Source organism: Girardinichthys multiradiatus, chromosome 18, assembly GCF_021462225.1.
Source record: "Girardinichthys multiradiatus isolate DD_20200921_A chromosome 18, DD_fGirMul_XY1, whole genome shotgun sequence".
Lineage (NCBI taxonomy): Eukaryota > Metazoa > Chordata > Actinopteri > Cyprinodontiformes > Goodeidae > Girardinichthys > Girardinichthys multiradiatus.
Genome location: NC_061810.1, coordinates 38336140 through 38350391, shown reverse-complemented (window position 1 = coordinate 38350391; position 14252 = coordinate 38336140). Strand labels below are relative to the sequence as shown.

Here is a 14252-nt window from a genome sequence, read left to right as displayed (position 1 = left end):
TGTGTCCACCACTGTGAAAATTTGTTTCAAACACTTCAAAAACCTCATCAATATAAAATATTTATTTTACTAAAAACAATAAACCTTTTGCTTTTAAATTATCACCAGTCACATATTATATGTTGTATAATCCCCTAAGAATGCATGCATGACCATTTTCCCTATACATTAAAATGAAGGTTTTCTGTTACATAATCTCAGCTCTTTAATACCACTGTGACTGACTAACAATATAGCAGCCTTGTTCTGATCCTCTACACACACACAAGCACATTCAAGTAAATAACCAGGAAGTTGTTGTCTTTTTTCTCATTATGTCAACAGAGATTATTTAAAAAGCTTATCAGAGCTTGACATTTCACCAGCACACACACTAACACACATGCACACATTGATTGTCTTTTACACACCAAGCAGATGTATGCTTCAGCAGGTTAGATGCATGAAGCCTGCACAATAAAGAAACTACAACGATGCCTTTACAGGGCAATGACATGTTTAATGTTAATCACCTCAGATCCGCAGTGATGTGCTGGATTTTAAAAAACTTTAACAGAGAGAAAATTGAAGGGTTACTGAAAAAGGAAGTAGTGAAATGTAAAGTGCTTTCAAACATGGTATCTACTAAAACATGTACAAGGATTATCATGATTATGTAAATTCAAAACATAATTCTAATTTGTAATTGTTCTTTGTTTTTGCTTTTTCAATTTAAGACAGTCATGACTTATTTTCATTGGCCTCAGAGATAAGACGTTTCACTCTTTGTCAAATGACACAGGTGCTTTACTTAGGTGTTGTACTTGCTCAGATAAAATACTTCTTCCAAATATAATCCACTGTCAAGCCAATACAAAAAATAATAAGTCATATTCTAGCATTGTCCAGCTTTGTTTCCTAGGTGGGGATGCATGGTGGCACAGTTGTTAGTACTGTTGCCTTGTAAAGAATGTCCTGGGGTTTGAATCCTAGCTGTGGCCTTTCTGCATGGAGCTCGTATGTTCTTTTTCTGCTTGCATGGGTTCCCTCTGTGTACTCCAGTTTCCTTCTGCAGTACAAAAACATGCATCTTTGAAGAAACATTCATAATGAGCTACAACAACATTTAATTTCCTTTTGGGATTAATAAAGTATTTTCGAATTTAATTGAATTGATCTCAGGTTAGGTAGTCCATTAAAATCTTCCTTATGTGTAAGTGTTTGTGTGCATGTGTGCATGGTTGTTTCTTAGTTCAGTTATTGTTTTGACATTTTAGGGGAAGCTGAGCTTCCTTTGCAGTCTTAGAGCAATCACCACTGGTATGTTCCCACATTGGGAACATTTTGTACCAGGCAAGTACCACTTTGTTTCCACCTTGGGAACATTTTGCACTGGGCAAGCATCGGTTTCTTCCCACATTGGGAACATTTTGAACCAGCCAAGTACCAGTTTCTTCCCACATTGGGAACATTTTGAACCAGCAAAGCATCAGGTTGTTCTCACCTTCGTAACATTTTTTACCAGCCAAGTGTCAGTTGGTTCTTTCCAACATATGCATTGTAATCTATGCAAAGTGCACTGCATTGTTCACCAAACCCCGGACTTCTGTCCAAAACCAGACATGCTGACATGTCTTCGGCAAACTGTTTGCGGGCTTTCTTGTGGACAGACTTCAGAAGAAGCTTTCTTCTGGGATTACAGCCATGCAGACCAATTTCATGTAGTGTGTGGCGTATGGTCTGAGCACTGACAGGCTGAACCCCCCACCTCTTCAGTCTTTGCACCAATGCTGACAGCACCTCTGCACCTATCTTTCAAAGACAGCATTTGGATGTGACGCTGAGCACATGCACTCAGCTTCTTTGGACGACCAACGCGAGGTCTGTTCTGAGTGGACCCTGTTCTTTTAAAACGCTGGATGATCTTGGCCACTGTGCTGCAGCTCAGCTTCAAGGTTTTGGCAATCCTTTCGTAGCTTTGGCCATTTTCATGCAGCGCAACAATTTGTCTTTTAAGATCCTCAGAGAGTTCTTTGCCGTGAGGTGCCATGTTGGAACGTTCAGTGACCTGTATGAGAGAGTGCGAGAGGTGTACTACAAGATTAAACACATCTGCTCCCTATGCACACCTGAGACCTAGTAACACTAACGAGTCACATGACGTTTTGGAGGGAAAATGACTCAGTTTGGACGTGGTCTCTTAGGGGTGTACTCACTTTTGTTGCCGGTGGTTCAGACAATAATGGCTGTACCTTGAGTTATTTTGAGGGAAGAATAAATTTACACTGTTAAATAAGCTGCACACAGACTACTTTTTATTGTGTCAAAGTGTCATTTTGTCAGTGTTGTCCCATGAAAACATATACTTAAATATCTGCAATGTGAGGGGTGTACTCACTTTTGTAATACACTGTAAGTGACAAGCTTGGGAGCTCATAGTTGCTGACAGTACAATGACAGTGTCCACAGATGAATGAGTAAAAGAACATGGCACTGTCAAAAATCCATAGACTATGAAAATCACACATTTAAAAATGAATGGACAAAATCATAAACTTTCTTTTTAACTTCCATCTGGTGTAAGGCCAGTCTACCTTATATGTTTTGAATCAGGTGGACTTTTAAAGAGTGTAAAACTAAAGAGATATTATTAAACCAAACATAAGAAATTCAACCCAAGCTCTGATCTCTTTTTTGAGCAGGAAATGCTATTAATTTAGCATTTTTGTCGTCTGTTAAATGTGTAGTATAGAAAAGGACCGTGCTTGCCAAATCCAATGGTATTGGCCAAAGTCAGTTCAGATGTTGTACTCGTACTCGTCGTCTTCCGCTTATCTGGGACCGGGTCGCGGGGGCAGCAGACTCAGCAGAGACGCCCAGACGTCCCGCTCTCCAGACACCTCCTCCAGTTCCTCCAGGGGGAGCCCAAGGCGTTCCCAGGCCAGCCGAGAGACATAGTCCCTCCAGCGTGTCCTGGGCCGTCCCCTGGGCCTCCTCCCGGTGGGACGTGCCTGGAACACCTCCCGAGGAAGGCGTCCAGGAGGCATCCGGTATAGATGCCCGAGCCACCTCAACTGGCTCCTCTCGATGTGGAGGAGCAGCGGCTCTACTCCGAGCCCTTCCCGGATGGCCGAGCTCCTCACCCTATCTCTAAGGGAGTGCCCGGCCACCCTACGGAGGAAGCTCATTTCAGCCGCTTGTATCCGGGATCTCATTCTTTCGGTCATGACCCAAAGTTCATGGCCATAGGTGAGGGTAGGAACGTAGACCGACCGGTAAATTGAGAGCTTTGCTTTTCGGCTCAGCTCTCTCTTCACCACAACGGACCGGCACAGCGCCCCCATTACTGTGGCAGCCGCACCGATCCGTCTGTCAATCTCCCGCTCCATTCTTCCCTCACTCGTGAACAAGACCCCGAGATACTTAAACTCCTCCACTTGAGGCAGGAAGTCCCCTCCAATCTGAAGAGGACAAGCCACCCTTTTCCGGTCGAGTACCATGGCCTCGGACTTGGAGTTGCTGATCTTCATCCCAGCCGCTTCACACTCGGCTGCGAACCGCCACAGCGCATGCTGTAGGTCTTGGCTAGAGGGGGCCAGCAGGACCACATCATCCGCAAAAAGAAGAGACGAAATCCACTGGTCCCCAAACCAGACCCCCTCCGGTCCTTGGCTGCGTCTACAAATCCTGTCCATAAAAGTTATGAACAGGACCGGTGACAAAGGGCAGCCCTGCCGGAGTCCAACATGCACCGGGAACAGGTCCGACTTAGTGCCGGCAATGCGGACCAAACTCATGCTCCACTCGTACAGGGACCGGATGGCCCCTAATAAAGGGCCCCCGATTCCATACTCCTGGAGCACCCCCCACAGGGCATCACAAGGGACACAGTCGAAGGCCTTCTCCAGGTCCACAAAACACATGTGAACCGGTTGGGCAAACTCCCATGAACCCTCGAGCACCCTGTAGAGGGTATAGAGCTGGTCCAGTGTTCCACGGCCGGGACGAAAACCACACTGCTCCTCCTGAAGCCGAGGTTCGACTATTAGTCGGACTCTCCTCTCCAATACCCTGGCGTAGGCCTTACCAGGGAGGCTGAGGAGTGTGATCCCCCTGTAGTTGGAACACACCCTTCGTTCCCCGTTTTTATGAAGGGGGACCACAACCCCAGTCTGCCAGTCCAGAGGCACTGTCCCCGAACGCCACGCAATGTTGAAGAGGCGTGTCAACCATGACAGCCCTACAACATCCAGAGACTTGAGGTACTCAGGGCGGATCTCATCCACCCCCGAAGCCTTGCCACCGCGGAGCTTTTTAACCACCTCGGTGACTTCAGCCTGGGTGAGGAAAGAGTCCAACCCCGAGTCCCCAGCCTCTGTTTCCACCACGGAATGCGTGATTGCAGGATTGAGGAGATCCTCGAAGTACTCCTTCCACCGCCCGATAATGTTCTCAGTCGAGGTCAGCAGTCTCCCGCCCCCACTATAAACAGTGTTGGCGAAGCACTGCTTCCCCCTCCTGAGGCGCCGGACGGTTTGCCAGAATTGCTTCGAGGCCAACCGGTAGTCCTTCTCCATGGCCTCACCGAACTCCTCCCAGGCCCGGGTTTTTGCCTCTGCCACAGCCCGGGCCACAGCACGCTTGGCCTCACGGTACCCGTCAGCCGCCTCAGGAGTCCCACAAGCCAATCACAGCCGATAGGACTCCTTCTTCAGCTTGACAGCATCCCTTACTGCCGGTGTCCACCACCGGGTTCTGGGATTGCCGCCGCGACAGGCACCGCAGACCTTATGGCCGCAGCTACGGGCAGCAGCATCGACAATAGATGCGGAGAACATGGTCCACTCAGATTCTATGTCTCCAACATCCCCCGGGATCTGGTCGAAGCTTTCCCGGAGGTCGGAGTTGAATACATCCCTGGCCGAGGGCTCCGCCAGGCGTTCCCAGCAGACCCTCACTATGCGCTCGAGCCTCCCAAGTCTGTCCGGCTTTCTCCTCCTCCAGCGGATCCAACTCACCACCAGGTGGTGATCAGTGGACAGCTCAGCCCCTCTCTTCACCCGAGTGTCCAAAACATGCGGCCGAAGGTCTGATGATACGACAACAAAGTCGATCATCGACCTCCTGCCTAGGGTGTCCTGGTGCCAAGTGCACTGATGGACACCCTTATGTTTGAACATGCTGTTCGTTATGGACAATCCGTGACTAGCACTGAAGTCCAATAACAAAACACCACTCGGATTCAGATCAGTTCAGATGTTGTGAACTAGTAAATATGGTCTCCATTATTACCAATAATACAATTTTTATTATTTTCTTACCATTCAAACCTTTACAGAATAAGCTAATTAAAATTGTATTATTATTATTCCCTCAGATTGTGACAGAGATGTTGCTAACCTGGAGGTTAAAAGAAGAGAAGGCAGTCTCAGACTCCGTATAGGCTAATCTGTTATGGTGCATGCAGATGTGTGCATTAAAGTCCTTCTACTCACTCTTGGCTTTCTCACTCTTGCGTGAAGGCTTCCAGCGGATGCAGGAGCGATGCTCATCCAGGTAGAAGAGTCGAACCAGTCCTTTGGATCCCGCCTTCAGCTTCACCATCTGTGTCCCGGACTGCATCACACTCATGCATCTCTCCACTGTGGGAAACAGCAAACACAACAACAAAACTGAGAGGACTCATTTAAAAAAACAAAAGGAGCAGGTGTGTGGGTTTATTTATATTTTCTCAGGAAGAAGTAAGGTGAAGTGTCACAGAGTCGCACAGTCATTAGCAGACAGCAGCTGATGTGACTCAGCATCCAAGGTGCAACAGAGACGCTACTGTGTGATGCACAAGGCTGCTTCTCTGTTACCCACTGACCTGCTGCTAGAAGAAACTCAGTGAAGAAAAAAATAGAAATGTCTCAAAGGGAGATACTCTTCTGATGTGTATCTTTCCCTGTTCATAGTTTTGCTAAAAGCCTGAAGGCTGTTAAAAAAAACTCTCACATCATCCTGAGGTAGGTGGAATAAATAGGTTTTTGTCTCTGGCTCTTCAGATTTTGACCAAGTGCTAAAGTATTAAATGGTGATTTCCTTTAAGCAAAGCACTGCTTTAAAATAACCAATTAAAGAATCAAATCTTAAAAAATTCATATCTAGTTCATTATTTGTTTATTGTTAATGTGAATGAATTCATTATTGCATTCCAGGACTCTTCTGCATAATGTTCTGAACAGTGTGGCATTATTAAATGTCCCTAACCATCAGCTGTAACAAGACACGCTCACCAGCTGGTATGCAAACCATTTTCCCACAAAGCACATGCAAGCAGATAGGGGCTTGGTAATGCACTGTTGTGCTTGAAGTCAAAGATTTTCAAATGAGCGGAAACAGGAAAAGTGGAAGAGAACAGAGAGAAGTATAAAGTAGCATAAAGTGAGTCTGTGTTTGATTGCCTGACTGCAGGGCACTGCCCAGCATAAAAACAAGGATAAAAAACAAAACTTCTGACTTTTTACTTTTTGTGACAGCAAATAAAGATAATAGAGATAAATGCAGTGATGTCAACAAAATGCAAAATGTTCCTCCTCAGTAGTGGAGCCTGTTATGGATGTACGAGTGCATTTATTTTGCCATAGATGTAGCACACAAAGCATGAACGACATCTGTAGCAGCATGCTTTAGTGCATGGCATATTAAAGGCAATACATCTTCCCTTTTCATGTTTTCAATCATTAACATCAGTTCAGTTAAAGAACAGTTTCTGACAGCGGCAAAACATGAATGTAAAACCAATAAATCCAGAATCAAACGTTTTAAAAATTTTTATACAATCTATACACTGCTCACATAAATTTTGGGATATATGGCTTTTAGAAAAAAATTCAGGAAGAACTTAAAATGCAGGGCTGCACGGTGGCACAGTTCGTAGCACTGTTGCCTGGCAGCAAGAAAGTCCGGGGTTTGACTCCCGGCCAGGGGTCTTTCTGAATCCCTGTGCATGCATGGGTTCTCACCGGGTACTCCGGCTTCCTCCCACAGTCCAAAAACATGACTGTTAGGTTAATTGGTCTCTCTACATTGCCCTTTGGTGTGAATGAGTGTGTGCATGGTTGTTTCTCCTGTGTGTCTCTGTGTAGCCCTGCGATGGATTGGCAACCTGTCCAGGTTGTACTCTGCCTCTCACCCGTAGACTGCTGGAGATGGGCACCAGCTCACCCGTGACCCACTATGGAATGAATGAACTTAAAATGCACTATAACCTTTACACGTAAAGGTTATAGTGCAAAATAGTGATCTTCTGATGTAAAAAAGTGACCTTCTAAACCTTTGAATGCACATGTCCAACTGTTCAGTGATTTTGTACTTTTTGCACAACTTGATGTTCTTTAACAAGGAGCTTGGTGACAAAATTGGCAACATGTGTTTGATCCATGAATTGACCAATACATTTCCTGGTTGAATCAGAATTAGTATTTAACAGTCCTCCTCATCCCACTGTTCACATTTTGACATCATGAAACTAAGATGACACCTAACAATTGATCAACAATACCTCACCATTGTGAGGCTTCAAACAGGATGTTCTCAGATGGAAGTGGCCACTGAGCTTAGAGAGTCCTGCAGAACCGGAAGATAAATGTCACTCACAAGAGCTGCTCTAATTTCAGCAACTCACTCAAGCACACTTCTCTTCCTTTTAATGCAAGTGGGGCCAAGTCCTCAAGGCCAAATAACACACTCTCCTCGAATAAAGCAATCCCCCATATTTGAATTATTTGAAGGTGCTGAGTAATAACTGTAAATATTACAGAATGAACATTAAAACTAAATTGAAGTTTCTACTAGAAATTGTCTATTTTAAATAAACAGTAAGGTTCTGGGTTTAAATCAAAGACGGAGCCTTTATGTGTGTTTGCATTTTCTCTCTATGCATGCCTTGGCCTTTCTCTGGACATTCCTTTTTCGGGATAAATAGCCACTCCAATTGCCCTTTAGGAGTGAGTTTGAGTGTGTGACAGGGCATCTTTGCATTGGCAAATTTAAACTTTTAGAGAACTACCTTTATAAGTTCATAAATGTGTTGTCCTGCTGTTTTGTTGTCTTGCCACCTATGTCACCATCTCAAAAATGGTATTTTATGTGTTTAAACATTAATAAATTAAGTGTATTTGATGAAACATCAAGATCTGTCCTGTACAAAAACATTTGTTGCTTATGATGCTCCCCATTCTGTATAGTGTGTGTATTGAAATAAAGGTGTAAAATATACTAAAAGCTACTTTGGTGGGACAAAGTTATCATGATGTCACTGTCACTGAAATGCTAGTAGTTAAACAATAATCCAGGTTAGTCAGGAAATGGGAGAGACAGCCCTGCCGTTGAAGCCACTTCAAGCATTCTGCATCCTGAGGTGAGTGAATTCACATTTGAATAGTACTTATGTAAATTCAGTAGCAGTGGTGTTAATGTATATGGCATCTTTAATTTGTGACACTTATGTCACAATTTTTTGACATTTCCAAATAAATCCCTGGAGATCAAATTACATATGTAACAGTATGATAAAGGTGAGACTGGAGCATTATTTACTCAAACCCGCAAATAAAATGCAAGACAAACAAACTGTGTATGTCAATTTTAATAACTGAGAAAATTATATAATATTATTTATCTAAGAGAGGGATGGCAAATTTTTGCCTTTGGTATCCAGTTGTGATGAAGTTTTGAAAACTGATTTTAAACTTACAACTTAACATTTAAAAACATAAATCATATTTTATAGATAAAAAAACATCTAAAACATGTAATATTATTTAATGTTGTGATTTAAAGACTTTATTGGTAAGATATTGAGTTTTTCTAATATAGTGTTACTTTGGTGGAGATGCAAAAAGCACACATTCAGAAGCTGCACACAAAATGACCAAAATGCCTCTTGTGATGACATGGATGATTATCTTCAAAGACAGCTAAAGTGAAACCACTCACGGCACTAAAACACATGTTTAAACATGCTTGACAGTGCACACATTCAGTAGAGTGCTTGTCAACAGCCTCTCTATCCCGAGGACAGGCTTTGGTCTGAATTTTGTTTGGACATTTGTCAAGTTTTTTCAGTCACAGATGCTCACTCCATTAATTTTATAAAACACAAATCACATTAATTCTGGATATTTAAATTACCTCCTACTGTTTCAGGAAAGCTGCACATCCATTAATGATCTCACAATCGTCCATGTACAGTAACAGGGGAGTTTCTGGGAATTTGTTTTGCAGATGCAACTGGTGTTTAGCTCACTGTTAATTCCATTATATTTGATCTCTGACATCATCTGACAGGGATGTGGCATGAAGAGATTAAGAAAAAGCCTAATGGACTGCTAAGGTCAAGTTTTCTAGCATCTGAGCATGAAATTATGTAAAATACAAGGGATTACTGTTGTAATCTGAGATTACAACTGGTTAAATAACAAGCTATTGTTGCTACAATTCAAAGAGAAAATCCATGTCTTCATATGACATTTATATATAAAAGAAGCACACTGAAGACTTTAAATATTGCCCTTTTTCACAAACTATCATTTCAATCTGAAAAGACTCACAAGGAAAAGGGATGGCAATTAGAAAAGTTTTAATGATGTGAAATTACATGGTTATTTCTTTGGCGCTCGGACCTGGGAGGAAGACATGAATGCTGAGAATGACATGAGCTAAGATGAACATTTGTAAGGTTTAGATTTAGAGATGTCTTCTCCCCAATCCGACACTGGTGGTGGATTGGCTGCCAGGGAGCGAGGAAGCAAGGAGTAGATGGGAAGGAAGATGGTGGAGGTGGGGTGGTGGAGGGATGAGCTCAGCTGACAAGCGAGGATGAATACAGCTGAAGGTCCTTTAAGTACTACTTTTGGAAGAATTTTGAAATAGTACCAGAGCCTTATTTTCAGGTTGAGTAAGACTGATCATCTAGTTCTGCAGTGTGATAAATGCATGAGAAGAGAGTGAAGATGTAATAATATGTGTATAAAATATAGTGGATTTTCTGAAAGATTTAGAACAGTATATGGTTTTAAGCAATTGAGACAGCTACGCTCAAAAAGACAAAATCACAAGTGTGAGCCAGGAAACCTTGGCAGCATCTGGATGCACTTACAAATAAAGGAAAGCGGAATATTTTCATTCAAGTCCAGATCAACAAATAATCTGCATCCTCCCAATAATTATTTACCCATGTTGGCCTCCTAAAAATAAATAAATATAAACATGGACGAGCCTATTAAACAACTCTGACATGAACAAAACCACAAGATCTAGCTCCCTTCAGAGGAACAGATCCAGAAGATCTGGCTCCCTTTAAATAGCCTTTATTGTACCACCCATCTATGACAGATCCAAGTGTGTTGAAAAGTAATTAAAAAGTAACTAAATGTAACTGGTTAAATGAATAAAGGTTTGACAGTTTTATGCAGACATTTCCCAAAACACTGTGACGTTAGAGACGAGATAGAAGGAATCTCAGTTTTATTCACAGACCACCAAATGGGTCAAATGGTGAACCAATTGTTTGTCAAACTGTTAGATGTCCATCACTTTAACCCTCTTTTGGGTTAAAAACGTAGACTAGTGAACCCTACGTGAGTTATAAGTTCAGTCTTTGCCTGCCAGTGTAATAATTAGCCCACAGACTGCAGTGGGTGCCCAAATTTGACCCAAAGACTGCAGTCCCACAATGATGTGACAGCTTGGAATTCCCAAATAGTTCGTCACCCAGTCAACAGCTGACAAGCAGCGGCCATGAGTATAGCTCATCAGTATAGAAGAAATCTGACATGCGTCAGTGACCATATTGCCTTGGCGGAGGGCTGTGCTCTATGAAGGCTTTTCTAGTTGAGAGAAATTTCTAAGGAAAAGTAATGGGACACTGAGGAGAGAACTTACTTAGAGAAATGCTTTACTCAAAAACAAAAAATAGGTCACATTGCATTATTTATCTCATAGGGCCACTTCTGAAATCGACAGGTTCATTAATCACTGAATTCAGTGTCGAATAGGGGTTTCATCAAGAACTGCAAACATTCACAAATTCTGCTGATGAGAACAGGCCATTTCTACTTTATTTTCTCAGTGAAAAGCTTAAATCAGACGAAACAATCTTCTGAAAACAATGTGGTCAAGGTTAAACAATTAAACACTTTTCATTATTCTTATGATTAGAATTACTCTTACATTATATCAAATATAAATGTGTTATTTCCTGTAAAATTTGATCCAATAAATAAGCAGGCTTTATTTGTCAGTCTTTGTTAAAAATAATGTAGCATCAGCAGACACAAATCTAATATTTCAAAGTGATAAAATCATACAAGATCTTCCCTAAAGCCAGAATACTTTCACCAATTGTTGATATACAGTATTTCAAGATCTGATTCTCAAATAACTGTCCTTCAGAATTTTACTACAAGCACTTCAACTTAAATCAACTAAGCATAACATGGGAAATATATCATCTTCCTGGGAGCAGGAAGTCAGATTACGATCCTAAAACAGAATTAACGATTGGTAGATTTTTGCATTAAATGCTCCATGACCTAAACATTTTTACATTCATCTTTTCTTCCATGTCCATTTAAGCTATCATCATCTGATCAAGTAAGTTTTTAGAATATCTATCCTGCAGCCGAGAAAGAAAATTGGACTCAGTATATCTTTAACCCCACTTGTCAAATGTATGTGATCCTGTATAACCCCATTTTCATGCTTTGCAGTCTTTACTGAATTTGTATTGGGCCTGTTCCCTCTCTGTAATCTTACAAAGGATATAAAACGACAGCCATTCATGGCAGCTTTATCCTTATAATTATACCTTGTAAAATGTTTTACAATATGTTCTGTTACAAGCAAAATCTTCAATATACTGTATTTTATTAGGATTGAAGGTGACAGTCTAACACAATGTAGTGCATGGCTGTAAAGTGAAAGGAACAATGATAAATTGTTTTTGAAAAAGATTACAACAAATTATTTCAATCAAAATAACTAAAGCACATTTAAAATGGATGGAGAGCATCTATGAACAGCAAATTTGATTACTTTCTAAAGATTCCCAGTTTAGGTCTGGACTGTGACTGGGCATGAAAATATCATAGAAAACCTCTACCACTGGTTTTGACAGGTTTTTGACAGGATTGATCTGTATTTAGCTCCAGCCATCTTCTCATCAACTCTGACCAGCCTCCATGCACCTTGCTAAAGCAAAGCATCCTGATGATGGTGAATGGTGCTGCCACCACCATGACTAACCATTGGGATGGTATTTTCTGGATGATGTGACATGTTTTCCTCTACACAAAGCATTATGTAAATAGGCCCATAATTTTAATTTTGTCCTAATTCAGTAGAGCATTGTCTTTTATGTTTGCAGTGTCCACACCCCTTTTATATGGAGCTTCTTTCGGCTTTCTTTCAACCATGGCTTTGTTCTTGTCACTCCGTTACCCCTTTTCCACCAACTTGGTTGAAAGCCTATCCAGTTCCTGAATGTGATTTCGAACTGGTGTCACGTCTTTCTACCAAAAAAAAGCCAACAGGGTGCAAACTATGGTTCCTCATGATGTCACTGGTGGGCGGGTCAAAGATGGAGACAATAGAAACAACAAGTATGTTGCCATGTTATCTTTTCGATATTAGCTGTAGTGTTTGGATGCTCTCCGTTTGCATTAATAGAAACACCTTTAAACACAGAAGAAAGGTGAACTGGTCATCAATCTCCACCATCTTGCTACTGTGCTTTCCTTCCCTATTGTGTAACATAGAAGGAAAGTGTAGTAGCTTTCCCAAAACTGGTGAAAACACAGGACACTTCTCAACAAAACACCAAAGTTCAAAGTCACCTGAAGTGAACTGGTTCCTTCGATGAAAAAATGTCTCATTTGGGTCAACCTAGGGAAGTTCACGACTACTAGTCCTGTGGAAAGATTCTTCCACATGAGGATCACTGGAGGTCCCCCGTAGCTACCATGTGCCTGTTAGGTGCTTCCCTAATCATTTTAACTAACCTTTCAGGTTAGGTGGACGGCCATGTCTCGGTAGGTTTGGTATTGTGCCATTTTCAAATGAAAATGGTTTCCACATTTCTCCAAGAGATGTTCAAAGCTTGAGATATTGTTTTTTTCTCAAAGTAACTAGATACTGTTTTAAACGTTTCAGCAAATATTTCCGTGACCTCTATTGTGTGTTCCTCAATCTTCATCATTCTGTTTACTATTGTTCTCTAACAAAATGATTGCTCTGCAGAGTTATGTAAAATCTGAATACAAAGCACCAATGTTTGTGTTTGTAATATGACAAACTGTGTTAGGGGGATGGATACATTTGCAAGGTACTGTCTTTAGATATGACTATTAGTAATGTATGAAAATATGCAAAACAGTCCCTTGTTGGTTGTGCCTCCATAGTCAGTGTATGTGTATGATCCACTCCATGCATGTGTGTTAACGGGTAAACACTCATCATCTCTGTCGGTGCAGAGCAAAGAGCAGATCAAAGGGTTGTCTTGGCACAGAGGCCGAGCCAATTCAAACACATTTTAATAGGGTAGGTGATGAAGAAAGCCCTTTCTCACTTAGATCCATTTAATAAGGCAAAAACAAAGAGCTCAGAAAATGTGGTGTGACATTATCAATGACAGCAGCTTTTATTCAACTGTCCTTTTTAATCACAAAAAGAATCTTCAGATTCCTCTCAGTATGAATAATGAGACCTGACTAATGTTTCAGTAATTTTACACTTTTGTACAATATATCTGTTTTGAATTTGTTCTGAGGCCAAGTAAGAATGGACAACACTCCATAGATTCAACATAATTTATTTATAAATATGTACTTTTATATTCACCGGCATCTGCCTGGTTCTCCATGCACTACTCATGCGGCAGAATGCGCCAGCGCCAAATAATCATCCCAGCCAATTCAACTGTGATGCAACATAAGGAGCGCAGCAATCAGACACAACACAATGGGTCTGAATGGGGAGCTGGCACCACCAATTGATGCTGCTCTGTTTAGCCTCTCATGAGCTGAAGGGCAATTGTGTGCAGAGGTTTAATCATGATGTGCTTCAGCTTTGGTTGACCGACTGTCCATGAATCACGTTAAACCTTGATCAGTGATACAACCAATGATAAATTACACAGAAATTATCCCAGTGCCTCTATTAAACAGTCTCTCTGCAGGTTCAAAGTATTAGTTTGCTCTTCCTGGTTATGTTTTAATGCATAAACATGAGTA

The 14252-nt window shown here is 41.6% G+C and overlaps 1 protein-coding gene across 6 annotated transcripts in view; it reads right to left on the bottom strand.

The window, feature by feature from the left end:
- Positions 1-14252, bottom strand: part of plch1 (phospholipase C, eta 1) — an 87796-nt gene that overhangs the window by 48517 nt on the left and 25027 nt on the right. For all 6 annotated transcript variants that reach the window (XM_047391781.1, XM_047391782.1, XM_047391778.1 and 3 more), the window contains one exon: positions 5475-5621. In XM_047391781.1, the coding sequence (XP_047247737.1) occupies positions 5475-5621 (147 nt within the window). The remainder of the gene's footprint in view (positions 1-5474; positions 5622-14252) is intronic.